At 39.1% G+C, this 14,709-nt stretch overlaps 1 protein-coding gene across 1 annotated transcript in view; it reads right to left on the bottom strand.

Moving 5' to 3' along the window:
• Positions 1 to 450: 450 nt before the first annotated feature.
• Positions 451 to 14,709, bottom strand: part of LOC127494444 (rho guanine nucleotide exchange factor 9-like) — a 49,029-nt gene continuing 34,770 nt past the window's right edge. Inside the window, 2 exon segments of the mRNA XM_051860365.1 lie at positions 451 to 2,741; positions 2,744 to 2,898. Coding sequence (XP_051716325.1) covers positions 2,691 to 2,741; positions 2,744 to 2,898 — 206 coding nt within the window. The 3' untranslated portion in view covers positions 451 to 2,690.

Here is a 14,709-nt window from a genome sequence, read left to right as displayed (position 1 = left end):
GCGGCAGGCTCAGGCTCTCCATATGTGGTGGGCTGTGGCATCCTTTCTGTGCGCGGTGTGGGATGTGGCTGGGTGGGCTCGGGATCTGCTGTGGTGATGGGTGCGAGGTGGGACTGGACTATGGACTGGCCCACTGTAACTGAGGACCCATCCACCCACAGAGCAAAGCTGATGTACTCTTCTAAGGTCCAGCAGGTATCCCCCTTTGGCAACAGGAAGCTGATCTCATTGTCCAGCCCGCACCTGAAACCTTCCATAATAGGAGATGATCACATGTGCCCTGATAAGTCCAGATCTCAGCCGTTTTGAAAAAATAAAAACTATAGTCTCCTTTGGTCCATGAAAAGTTCCTTCTGAAACTATATTAATTGCTGCAATCTGCAAATTCATTCTCATAGGTCTGGTGTTCTGTCATGGCTATGCCCCCAAAGGATTACAAAGAAGATGCAGTTCAAACAATATAGTTTTCTTTAATAAAACAAAACAAAAGCAGTAATCCAACGAGAGAATACAACGCAAAAGTGTACTAAAACACAACCATCACCAAACAAAGAAGTAAATTAACTGAAGGGCTTATATACACAAGATAATGAACTCAAATGCAAACAGGTGTGATCTAATAATAATGAATAGCCATAAGTATGAATAACCATAGTAACTAATGACAAACAGGAACATAGAACAAAGAATAAAAGAAAACAAATAGAAGCAAACTAAAAGTCCTGGATAATGAAACTAAAACTATAATTGAACGTGATAGTAGTCATTTATATTTGTTAAGTCATTAAAATTAAAACAGAACAGAATGTACTTATTTCTCATTCTTTACTTTAAAACATAGCACATAATTACAGCTGACAATATGTAAATTCATACTAAACATTCATAAGAAAGTAAATAAGGAAGTGCATTATTACTGAACACCAATAGGTTATATAGTTATTATTTAATCACATAACTGCTTAGGTGTATCTATAGATATGAGCACATATACAAACCAATTTTCACATTTTCTGCTTATATTGGCTGCTTCGCATTGTGCCAAATGTAGCCTGTTAATTCACCAATCACCAATAAATGAATGTGGATACTAGCTATTTTTAAATTTCAGTAGGGTTTCTTCTAGAACATTAGACTTTAAACCTGATGAAAATACAGAAAAGATGCTGAACAAATATTTCATTTCATGTTGTCAGTTGCCTTCATTTACAGTAATAGACAGAAATGTGAAGTAAAGGCATTGCAATCAACACATTCTCAACAAACAACATTAAATGGGCCATTGCCTGATCAGATCACTTTTAAAAAAGCTTTAATCCAAATCAAGAAAACTGACCTCTAAAGGTTGTGGATTTCATTGCATTGAATGTCATCAGAAAGGGAGAAGCCAGTCACCATTTTCTTGACTGCTAAATCATATGCGAATATTCACAGACATATTGAGTAAGCCAGTCTACCGTGTCTCCTCAGTATAGAAGATTTGTGTGTACTGGTTGTCCATGAGACAATACACTCCTACGCTATACACTCCCGTGCTGTGGCACTACAAGACAACTGTTCAGTTATTATTTTGCTAAATTGTGTTGTCCCATTATTCACATTCATTTACTGTAAATTTGCCAGAGGGCCGAAGGATCAATCGAAGTCTATAAACAGTCATGAAGTTTTCTCTCATAAGCATACATAATGTGTAGTGCACTCTATGCACAGAACTGTACACAACTCTTAGGCCATTTGGCTATGGTTATGACATGGCATTAGACAAAGGAAAACATATCCATAAAGTTAATAAATGACCTTTATTTTTGAATGGTAATTTGAAATATATATGGCCCAAGACTTCTGCACATTACTGTATGCATAAAAACAACTTGCTCAATATTTGCCATTAACTACGATAATAAATAGTATTCAGAGTAGCTATTACAAATTAACAAAAAAAAAAAAAAAAAAAAAAAAATAAAATACAATACAATACATATGAATAGTTTCAGTGTGCTTACTACAGAGTGAATATATAATACAATCAAAAATAACCCCCTTTGGAGGCAAATTCAAAAATCTACTTTACCTTTCATAGACATACAAAAACATCTATATCATATGAAATGAGTTCAGTCAATATCATACAACATGTGAGATTCATTGAGGAGAGCATGATACAAGATTGTGACTCTTTCACAAATCTGGAATAATGCTTGTTAACTAATACTAAGAATAATCTTATTGTCAAACTCTGTGTTTCTCAGATTGACAAAATCACTGTTGTAAATTACAAAGCAATACCCTGTTTAGGTGATTTGGTTGTTAATTCTGTGTAATGCTTACAATCTTACATCCTGCTTATGAATGGTACTGTATAGTACACATGAGTATCCTCATGCCAATGTTAAACTGGTGCAAATGTCTTTGATCAACAAGCTTTAAAACAAATATCAATTTGATGGCCGTCACTGACACAGCAGGACACAGAGCACCGTATGCTGATCATTTCTACTGAATTTTGTATTCAAAACGATGCGAAGTTGAAGTGGTGAAGATACAGTAATGGTGAATGATACAGAATACATCTTTGTTTGGGCGCTTGACAGGTTTCATTATAACAGGGTCATGATTGTCAGTCAGTCAGTTATCTCCAGACGGAGGTTCATGGTCTTTTTACTGTCAATAAATACACTTGAAATTGAACTTCATTGCTGGGAGCATTCAGACACAGAGTGAACTATTTTTTCCCATTTTTTAATGATGTGAACTTATTAAAGTTTTGCCAGAATGGAGATTGTCCTGATTTGGAAACATGGATTTCGACTACATCTGACTGTTGTATGTCATCAGAGAGCAGGAAGGGTCCATGAGACGAGGGGTCCGACAGGGAGACACGCCTGCTCTGGCTCAAACCTGCTCAACACAAAGTCAAAAGACAGAGACAGAAGATGTTTGAGAAATGACAAAAATGTAGCCAATGGGAAGAGAGTGTCAATGCTCAAAGCAAAATAATCAATGCACAGCTATGATGAATCATGCTTCACAGCATACAGTACAGCCCTTAAAATGTACCATGGTGACTAGCCACAGTTTCTAAATAAATACCATAGTTAATACATAGTTAATACAGTTACTGTTTTAAGAAAATGTCACTTCTGTTTTGATGACAAAGTGAATAAAATTACGTCTAAACTGCACTGGATACAAAATGTCAAACCAGGTGGAATCTGCAAACAAATGATGCTGAAGATTTTCTCAGAACTAACTTCTGTTATTCTGTTTCACTTTTCCGAGCCACCTTTTTGTAACCAACTGGTCTCTAGGTCATCATGTGTCCAAATATTAGTACTATGTATTAACTATGGTATTTTGGCAGAATTTACCTTAGTCATGACAAAATCAATAAGAACGAACTACAGTCATACATAATTCTAAGCAATTAAATTTTTCCAACTATATAAGCAGAAACAATAAATATAAATATATATAAACATAAATAAGCAGTTGGATTTCTAGTAAAAAAAAAAAAAAAAAAAAAAAGTTTCCATGGCATTTTGAAACACAATCTTTTTGCTTTAGTTAATTTTTGTTGAGTACTCAGAGCATCTTAAAGGGAAAGTTCACCCAAAAATAAAAATTCAATCATTATTTACCCTGTTCTAAAGCTGTATCACACAAATCTTCTGTTCATGCTTGTCCATATAATAGCAGTGAAAGGCCTCCCTGTCCCCCTAACTTCCCTCTGTCTCATGCACTTGTATGTACACGCTATGTATGTACATTGCTATGTAGTGCAAGTGTTCACACAAGTTTTGACATGTGGTGGTTTCATGTGTTTTGAGAGATCTGATTGCTGTCTGATTTCATTTACACTTTAATCAGTTTATGCAAAATGGATCTTCAAATGTCGTGCTATACACACAAATTCATAAAGGTCACTTCACAAAGGCTAAAAGCAATAGAGGTTATATTCTGCATTTTATTTATCATCAGCATAACATTTTCAAAATCAAAGATCACAATGGGAGAGAGAGCCAGCATTGGTAGGACAATATATAATGCTCATCACTTTTAATGAAGACGACTGAGTGATGAATGTTCAAATTTCATTTGCGCCAGTTTGTGCATCTGCATCTGCTTCTGCATCTTATGCGTGACCATAGCATCTTGCAGGAATGCTACTTGCATTGAACGCATGGAACAACATATTGTAGCTCAACACACAGCAGCTACAGGCCAGATCAGACTGCTCTTTGCCACTTATGGCAATGAAGAGTCTTGGATCGATCTTTAAATATGCCTAGTCTTATAGATTATTGTATTATAACTTGAACAGAATTAATGTCATTCTCTGATAGTGTGATACATTAACTGCATGTTCCCTGTCTGACGGTCTCTTCGATGTTGTGTCAAAATACTGACACTAGGGGTCGCTCTTGGGAGCCCCAAACACATTTTCAGAAATTTGCATGCTTAGCCACTCCCCTGACATCTGGGTATAAAAGAGGGCTGACATGCTTCACTCATTCAGCTTTGTTCTTTTTTCTCTTTCACTGAGAAGCAATTTCTATTGACCTCCGCATCACGCTGCTGCACAGCACGATCAGCTGTGTCTCTCCTCACTCGCACAGATAAGAGCAGAGAGCTCCCCTGTGTGCATCAGTAGGGATCTTAAAGAGGCAATTACCTTAAAAAGAGCAAATTCCTCTAAAAGAGCAAATACATGGAGGAATGTGTATTTCAAATCATGCCTTTCCGTCCATATCCTTCTGGGTGCAGTCAATTTATGTCTCCCTCAGATGGCCACGATCGTTTTCTTCAGTGTTTAAGCCATGCTCATGCTGAGACATGGTTTGTTGCATGACCATGAGCATGTTGCGCTCTTTTTCAAAAGACAGAGTCACCTCAGCTGCTTCCCGTCTTGGTCCTTCTACCTCTGGGTATGAGGCCTCAGCAATGTGCTCTGAGGGTGAGCAAGGGGATGAAATGGGAGCGGTTCCGCCGGGTGAATCCCTGTGGACCTCCCATTCTTCCACTCACACGTGTCTTCTGGTTGAGTTCCATCAGTTTGGTTCTGCCAGAACATGGTACACCGTCCAAGGTTCCCGTCCAGGGCACATAAGTTTACCTTGTTTCTCACGGCGAGGGCTTACAATGCAACTGGCTGGGCTGCCTCCGCCCTGCATGCTATGGCGATCCTGCAAGTCTACCAAGCCAAAGTGTTGAGAGATCTGCACAAGGGTGGTCCCAATCCAGAGATGATGCAGGAACTGAGTTCTATAAATTAGCCCTATGGGCTAAGAAGGTCACAGTGCAGGTTCTGGGTCCAGTGATGATCAGGAACATCACCTATGGCTTAACCTGATGGAGATGCAGGATGCAGAGAAAGCACGCTTGCGTTTTCCCAAGGTGGCCTATTCGGCAACAATGTTGAGGACTTTGCATAACAGTTCTCGGCAGTCAAGAAATAGATGGAGGTGATAAAACACATCTTGCCTCAGTGCGGGTCAGCTTCCACCCCTAGACCCCCAAGGCCGCAAGCCCCCCAGCTCCAGCTGCTCTGGCCCCACCACCGCCTGGATGGGCAGCCAGACCAGAACAGTCCTCACGCAGGAAGGTGGCACCACCCTGCCCATCAGCAGGCTACTAAGAACCCTTGGAAAGCTTCAAAGCGGACCTGAGACAGGCAACCCAGGGAAGGAGGAGAGGCTGCTGAACTGTGCAATTGGGGTCAAGCTTCACTCTATTCACAACAGAGCCTTGGTGGACACAGATATCTTGCCGAATCACATTCTCCTGCATCAGACCTGCTCACGGGATCAGGTAAGCATTACAAGCTGTGACGAGGGACAATAACAACACTGCAACGGGCATGCAGCGTTGGGTTCCTGGACGGACCCTTGACTGCAATGGCACATCAACTGCCTTGAGTTGTTGGCTGTGTTGTTAGCCTTGAGGAGGTTTCAACCTTTGATCCAGGGCAAGCATGTGTTGGTCCGGACATACAACACTGCATCAATGTTACACTGCAACACGGCAGCATATATAAACCACCAGAGCAGTTTCTGCTCTCGTTACATGTCACAACTCGCCTGCCATCTCCTCCTATGGAGTCAGCAGCAACTTAAGTCCCTGCAAGCCACTCACATCCTGGGCAACCTCAATTGCACAGCAAACTCATTCTCACAACAGGTTATGCTCAGAGGAAAGTGGAGACTCCATCTCCAGACAGTCCACCTGATTTGGAGTAGATTTGTAAGTAGACCTGTACACCTCCCAAAAATCCTTCGACTGTCTTCTGTGGTATTGGATTGCACACAGTTTCAGACAATATAAACAACTCTTAGTCTGCTTTGGAGGTCAGCAGAAGGGGAAGGCTGTCTCCAAACAAATGGCCCACTGGATTGTGGATGCCATTCTCCTGGCTTACCAGGCTCAAGGCTTACCATGTCCCTTGGGAGTGCGGGCTCACTCCATTAGGGGCATCACAGCCTCTTTGGCTTTGGCAAATGGTGCCTTATTAGCAGACATCTGCAGAGCTGCAGACAGGGCTACACCCAATACCTTCGCGAGATTCTACAGTCTATGTATGGAACCGGTTTTGTCTCAAGTTTTGTGTACCAGCAGACAACTAGCAGGTTGTAGCGCAAGCACATATTCGGTAGTGAGTTCAGCAGAGGTACTCATGACCAGACCCATTACTTGTGGTATGCCCCTTTTCAGGTGAGCCCTCATATTTGGGTTAAGTGCTCCATATGTGTTGACTCCCTACTGCTATCTCATATGCGTATTCCTCCATGGTTCAGTTTCCCTGACGGTGAACCCTGTGTCTTCCCCTGGACTACCCCTGGTTAGTAGTCTATCCCCTAGCAGAAAATGCTTTCTGCAGTTAAAGGGACCTGTTCCTATTGTAATGGTAAGTCCCCTAGGGTGAAGAGAGAAACTTGGAGTGCACTTGTTACTTGGCATGCAAAACTTGCCGGCATCTGCACCACTAAGGCTCGTAACGCAGTTCAGTTAGTTGTGGAGTTTAGTATAGGGACCCCTAGTGTCTGTATTTCGACACAAAGTCAAAGAGACTGGCAGATAGGGAACGTCCTGGTTACTATTGTAACCCCCGTTCCATGATGGAGGGAACAAAGACATTGTGTCCCTCTGAACTGCCGCTGTTGTGGTCGAGAAGCCATCTTGGCTCCTTAGCACAAACCTCGTCATCTTAATTTGCTTTATTTTTCATGAAGCATTATTTTGCTTCACTTCAGCTATGATAAAGAGACATCCACTCTTTATTATACTCCTTAGTTTGTTTGTGTTGATTTCAAATATCAACAGTGTTTCTCAAAAATTGCTTACTGCACCTTTAAATATTGGCACAAATACCAGTAAATTGACTATCACAAACCTTAGTAAATCACATTGCAGGATTTATTTAAATACTCCTCCCATAAATTTTGCATCTGAAAGGGAAACTCCTACAAATGCATATGGCCAGCCACAAAATAACTGTATCCATGCCTTTTGATCTCCAATTCTTCACTTCATGTCTTAAGTAAATTCTGGCAGTAGTTTTTCTCTCAGTATTTTTTTTATTTTTTTTTAAAGTGCCCCTATTATGCTTTTTGTCTGTGAATGTAAATGATCTGCAAAGTTGTCAAAGTCGAAAGTGCATGATAAATAAAGTTATTGTCTCTCAAAAGAAAGAATCGACTCAGAACCGCTTAAACAAATCGTTAGGAATTCGAATCCCACTTCCGTGATGGCTACACATCACTGGGTAACACATTTTGCCAACTGCCCGCCTATGGTCTTCATTGGCACTAAAACTCCCACGGCACACCACTATGCACTAAAACAACAAAATTGCATAACATGCATTGCTTCAAATGGCATATTAAGAATAGATATTATATTAAAAGTAATACTCACATTTAATGTGAAACTTGAGCTTAAGTCAGGTAGGAACACAATAAGATCATATATAGGTAGCTATATGTTGATGAAAAAAACAACAAATTTACATATCGTCTCGGAAACCTTGTATTTAAAAAAAATAAATAAAAAAACACTGTGTCATCAAAGTTGATGTTGTGGCTTTATATATGTCAAACATGCACATGTGTCATTATAATATTAACAATTTATGAAAATCAAGCTTAGACAGAGTTGCAAGGTTTTTGACCAGCTCGTGACAGAGAGATTTGGTGTTTAATCGAAGTGGGATATTTAAAACAGTAGCATATTGGCTACAGCTAGACGGGAAATATCAGACTAAGACTCTTCCTCGCTCTTCAAATATATTAAACATTATCCTTTATAGGTATAGTGTTTCTTGAGCAAAGAAAACATTATTTTCATACATCAGTTCTTTATTTACCTTTGCATTGCAAACAAGCAGAGATCTATCTCCAAACTGCGTGCAACACTTCATTCACGATAGAGGCAGGGCGGAGATATGAGGTTTGACTGACAGTTTGAGGATCCAATGGAGTTACAAGGTTTTTGTCACAAGCTCTTTTAAATACTTTTCATTGGTTAAATATTTTTAAAACCCACATACAGGCGTAAAGAGTGACTAATAGCATTGATTTAAAAAAAAAAAAAAAAAGACAAAATATAGAGATACGAGGTTTCCGCCTGACAGTGATGATAACTGTATAGCATTTATTTTATTTTATTTATGTACACTACCAGTCAAAAGTTTTTGAACAGTAAGATTTTTAATGTTTTTAAAAGAAGTCTCTTCTGCTCACCAAGGCTTCATTTATTTGATTCAAAATACAGCAAAAACAGTAATATTGTGAAATATTTTTACAATTTAAAATTGTTTTCTATCTGAATATATTTTAAAATGCAATTTATTTCTGTGTTGGCAAAGCTGAATTTTCAGCATCATTACTCCAGTCTTCAGTGTCACGTGATCCTTCAGAAATCATTTTAATATGCTGATTTGCTGGTCAAGAAACATTTATCATTATTATTATCAGTTGAAAACAGCTGTGTACAATTTCTTTTAGGAGTATTTGATGAATAGAAGTTCAAAAGAACAGCATTTATCTGAAATATAAAGCTTTTGCAACAATTTGATCAATTTAATGCATCCTTGCTGAATAAAAGTATTAATTTCTTTAATTTCTTTCCAAAAAAAAAAAAAAAAAAAAACTGACCCCAAACTTTTGAACAGTAGTGATAATGTTACAAAAGCTTTCTATTTGAGCCTTCTTTTAAAAACATTAAAAAATCTCACAGTTCAAAAACTTTTGACCGGTAGTGTATTTTTTGGCATTTGGTAATTTCCCATGGCACACTTGACAACACTGGTTTAGAGAGATTGTAGCACTGGATGAGTCGTTTGAGAATCATTGAAAACTGTGGTGATGTGCAATGTATATTATGAGAAAATGAAAGCGTTTTTGGACCTTTGATGCATGTAAACATGTTGTAGAACACCTACAAAGCAAAATTAAGAACCTTTAAAATAGCATAATAGGGGCACTTTAAGCCAAACGAGGGATTGCGCTGGTGCAATCTGTTAGTAAATGTGTACCTTGGAGTATACGGCACAAGTCACATGGAATTACTTTCTGATTCTTTTGCATTCTTGAAGAAGGTCACTATTCACTGCCATTATATGGACAAGTACAAGCACGACATATTTTTAATTTCTCCTTTTATCCTCAGAAAAAAAAAAAAAAAGAACGGCTAAACCAGGGTAAGTAAATATTGAAATCTAATTTTTGGGTGAGCTATCCCTTTTAAAGGGTTAGTTCACCCAAAAATGAAAATTCTGTCATTAATTGCTCACCCTCATGTCGTTCCACAATTGTAAGACCTTCGTTCATCTTCGGAACACAAATTAAGATATTTTTCATAAAATCCAAGGCCTCCATTGACAGCAAGATAATTAACACTTTCAAATGCCCAGAATGGTACTAAAGACATATTTAAAACAGTTCATGTGACTACAGTGGTTCAACCTTAATGTTATGAAGCGACGAGAATACTTTTTGTGCGCCAAAAAAAACAAACAAACAAAAAAACAACTTTATTCAACAATATCTAGTGATGGGAGATTTCAAAACACTGCTTTATGAAGCTTCGAAGCTTTGCGAATCTTTTTTTTTTTTTCGAATCAGTGGTTCGGAGCTTGTATCAAACTGCCAAAGTCAAATGATTTCAGTAAACAAGGCTTTGTTATGTCGTAAGTGATTCAAAACATTTCGAAATTTCAATGGTTCACGTGACTTTGGCAGTTTGATACATGCTCCAAACCACTGATTCGAAACAAAAGGTTCGTAAAGCTTCAAAGCTTCATGAAGCAGTGTTTTGAAATCACCCATCACTACATATTGTTAAAGTCGTTATTTTGGGGTTTTTTTGGCGCACAAAAAGTATTCTCGTTGCTTCATAACATTCAGGTTGAACAACTGTAGTCACATGAACTGTTTTAAATATGTCTCATGTGGCCTCACTGAGCCATCGGATTTTATCAAAAATATCTTGATTTGTGTTCAAAAGAAGAACGAAGGTCTTACGGGTGTGGAACGACATATGAGTAATTAATGACAGACGTTTTTAGGTGAACTAACCCTTTAATATCTATTTTATTTTTTAATAGCTATAGTCCTATTTTACTTATTGTTTAACAATATTCTTAGGTTTGGATTTTTTAGAGTGCAATAATTGCTTTATTAATAGTTGCATTTCAAAGTCGTTGCCATGGCATTTTGTATAAAAACGAATTCTACTTTAAACGCTCATAAAAATACCTTTATCATTTTCATACCATGTCCATATAAAATGGCCCTCTTTCTCAAGATGATATCTATCAATGAATCTGCAAATTCAAGAACATACTTCACCGTTTGTCAGTGAAGCATTGAGGATTCACAACAGAGTGTAAATATGACAAAAAAATACTAAGCTATAAAATATAAAATGTAGAGTATTCACTATAAAACAAATTTACATTCACTATGTTACATAGTATCATGAAAAAAGACAAATGCAAATAATTGAAAGCAGATTTTAAGGGGCCAAGCAAAACTGCAGAAGGTCCATTACAACAAAATTTAATAGCATGTAGCATTCCCTGTGATAATATTAGGGGAACGAAGAACTAAAGAAGAACATAACATTGCTTATAACCTTTGACCAAAAGTTGGTGCTGTTGCAAAATGTCAATATGCTGAAAAAATGTGTATAAAAGTGCACAAGACATAAGTGAATATGTGCACAAAAAAAGGACAAATGACTCAGTCCATTATGGACTACAGATGATACTCGTACAGATTTTTTTTGCCACAGTGGTTTCCATTGCAACATGCATTTGCTGCTTTTAAGCGCTAAGTGGCGCTATAACCGTATACTTCCACAAGTTAGGAGGCGAACGCATTTTCACAAGTAGCAGTCAACCTCACCATGCCTATGGGCTAGATTTGATGGCTGCAGTTGAGGGAAAATGCAAGAAAACATTTTAGTTAAAAGAGTTCATACACAGGACTAATTTTAGAAGGCTTACTTATAAACCTTCATGTAGGTTTTTGTTATTTTTAATGATTTGGTATTTCTCGAAACATAGCACCAACAAACATTCGCAACCAGCATTACAAAATGCTGTGGTTGGAATTACAGCTCTCAGTCTGTGGTTAGAGGCATAATTTCTTGTTAGTATGACACATTTAAAAAATGTCAACTTTTAAACAAAATATGCAAGATAACATGCAGTGCAATCTATATCTTTTATTCCATATATACAGATTACATTCTACACGCTGTAAAACCAAACAGCTCAGACTGTATAAATAAATGTTGAAATTAAGTGTTATTTTGTGTTTTTGCACAAGATAAACATAGAGAGACATAAGCTAGTGTTTAATGTTGTGTTATGTTGGGATTTACAGGGTTCTGTTATGTTAGTTTTGTAGGGTTACCAATGTGGTGAAGAATAAAGCCTGTGGTTAGGTTGAGGATGGGCTGCAAAACTTTTAAGACTGTTTATACTGTATGTTGTTTGATTATATACATGCAAGTATAATGACAGTCTCTTTGATAGTTATAATAGAATGTGTTATTTGCTATCTAACATTTAACCATAATCTGAATGTGATGTTTATGTAAATGAACTGTGTGTAATTAACATTATGATGAGTGGGGTAAGGCTGAGAACTGTGGGAGCGAAGGGATGCCGGTGACGTGATTGTTAATGAGACACACCTGTGCACCACACTAGCCTTGCTCTGCTTCCACGGCTCTCGGCCCCGCCCCACTTGTCTCTTGAGTTAGATTACTTAAATGTTTTTACGTAATAAGTTTCCTCAAATGTTTTGAGTTTTACAGTGCATCTTTAAGTGAATGAAAGTAAAAAAATTTTAAGAGTGTGCATGTGCTCTAGTACCACAGGGGAGCCGTGGAATATGACATTAGAGAGAACCCGCAATTGAATCAAACATCTGGAAATAAAGCAAAACAACAGAGAACAAAACAACTTTTTTGTGTGTGTGAATGAAACAAGCAACAAAAGAATCTGCCTCTGTGATGTGTCTTGACGTATGACGTCGATCTGATGTATTGTGCTGTTCACAGTACTGGGAATAATTCTTATGTAGCCCTCATAAACTGCAGGTGCTCTCTTCTGTCTGTGCTCCAGAAAAAAAATGTACATGCCAAGGCAAAAACCTCACGGCAGAAATTGGAAAAGTGGATCTCGGTTAAAGAGTGTGAAACTCTATTTTTTATTTTTTTTGTCTCAGAGCAGAAGCAGCAGTGCCACAATTTAGAGGAAGAACCATCTCTTTACGACCACAACACAACAAAAGTCAGTTGGTGTGAGGCACACCAACTGTACCTCGGTGCCAGGTGCAAGTCAAACAAGGGTGCAGAAAATGCATGGGTGCAGAGGGAGTTTTAGCATCTCTCAGCAAACAGTGCATATGTGATGTGTAGAGACAGAGGGCCAGTTGGGTATATACAGCAATAATAAAGCAGTGTCAAAACTTCCAGAAAATGCAAGTATTAGTTACATATGTGTCACATTTAGAATCTCCCTCAGATGTATGCGTTAAAATATATTGCTTGTGAGCTCACAATATAAATCACAAATACACATGATTTTTCAGTGATGCTGTTGAGTGCCCAGTAGTCCATAGAAGGCCACAAGCCTCTGTCCTTTTTAGCCACAAAGAAAAAACTGAAAGCTGCAGGGGAAGTTGTTGTAGAGCCTCTTCCATGTAATTCCCCTTTTTTTCAGGGAATGAAAGTGGGTATATTTTTCCACAGGGCACTGGTTCACCCAGAAAAGGTGGATGGCACAGTCCCATGGTCTATGGGGTGGTAGTTGAGGGGCTCTTTGTGGGCAGAAGACATCTTTGACGTGAGAGAAGCAGGGTGGAATGTCGACTGACTGTTTGTCCATGGGGCTTTCGACAGAAATGGAATTAATGGAAATGGTCTTGGGCCACTGGAGGTGTGAAATGGGATGGCTGCAAAAACAGTCAGGGAAGCAAAAATTCAGAAGGCCAAATCCTGACGAGGAGGAGGAGCTGGGAATGGAGGAGGGTAATTAGCTCCTGAGAAACACGAAAGCTGCTGATAATGCTGAAGGACCTTATATATGGATGCTGTAATAGGCGTCTTATTCCTATATTTAGACGTGAGTCACCTGAGAGTCAGCTGATGCGAGCTTGACTGACGTGACCTGCCATAACTAAAGCTACGCTTGATTTACGATGATGGAAAAGTTGTGATGAAATAGCTTTCGGACAGGTAATGTAACTCACCAAGGGGCGTAGAGGTCAGACCGGACATGAAGCAATAATGTGTCCACTGTCACCACAATATAAACATAATCTCTGGGTCTGGAGTGCCGGATTGTACTGGCTGGCAGATGTTATGGAAGGACTGCATGGCAGATTTTATGCTGGTCCTTAGTTGGTCATGAGCTGGTTTATGCTGGTCCTGAGCTGGAGCTTTTTGCTTAGGACCAGCTTAGGACCAGCACTTGACCAGCTTATGACCAGCTAAGGACCAACAAAGGACCAGCTTATGACCAGCTCATGACCAACTAAGGACCAGCATAAACCAGCTCAAACCGGTTTATGCTGGTCCTTAGTTGGTCATGAGCTGCCATGCTTCAAAACATACCTATCCAGCATATGCTGTTTTTTTCAACAGGGGTAGTGCCCACTCATTCTATACACTGGAGGCCGCTAGGGTACGAAACTTGAGAGCATAATTAGTCACTGAACTTCTTCCCTTCCATAAAATTATATAGTTGTTCACTTACTGAGGAATCTCCTGAAGGGCATCAGAAAATTTCCCGGAAGTAAGTAATGAAGCTGTTGAGGGATATCATGACTGGTCCAGCTTGTTTCCAGAGTGTTTCTGTGCACTGAAGTGCATGTCCAGACAACAGGGGCAAGATGAAGGAGGTTTTGGCCTCTTCATTGGGGAAGCGATGCGGCTGCATCTCTAGAGCGAGCAAATATTTTGTAGGAGGAAGCCATTGCATTCCTCCACTGAGACAGAGTAGGGTGCTGGGTTGACCATGGGTGACGCACTGTACACAGGTGGTGAGGAAGAGCTCAGGGAAGTGACGGGTGTGCTCGCTGCAGAGGAGGGTGCATGTGCAGTGAGGAATCTGCAAAGGTTATCCACAAGCTCTTGAAACAGGTCTGTGGTTGTTGGGTTCATAGCCATTAAGTTGTAGGTCTAGCCTTCTGTCAGGAT

The sequence above is a fragment of the Ctenopharyngodon idella genome, chromosome 14 (genome assembly GCF_019924925.1).
Source record: "Ctenopharyngodon idella isolate HZGC_01 chromosome 14, HZGC01, whole genome shotgun sequence".
Lineage (NCBI taxonomy): Eukaryota > Metazoa > Chordata > Actinopteri > Cypriniformes > Xenocyprididae > Ctenopharyngodon > Ctenopharyngodon idella.
Note: the sequence above shows the minus strand (reverse complement) of the source record. Positions and strands in the feature narration are given on the sequence as shown.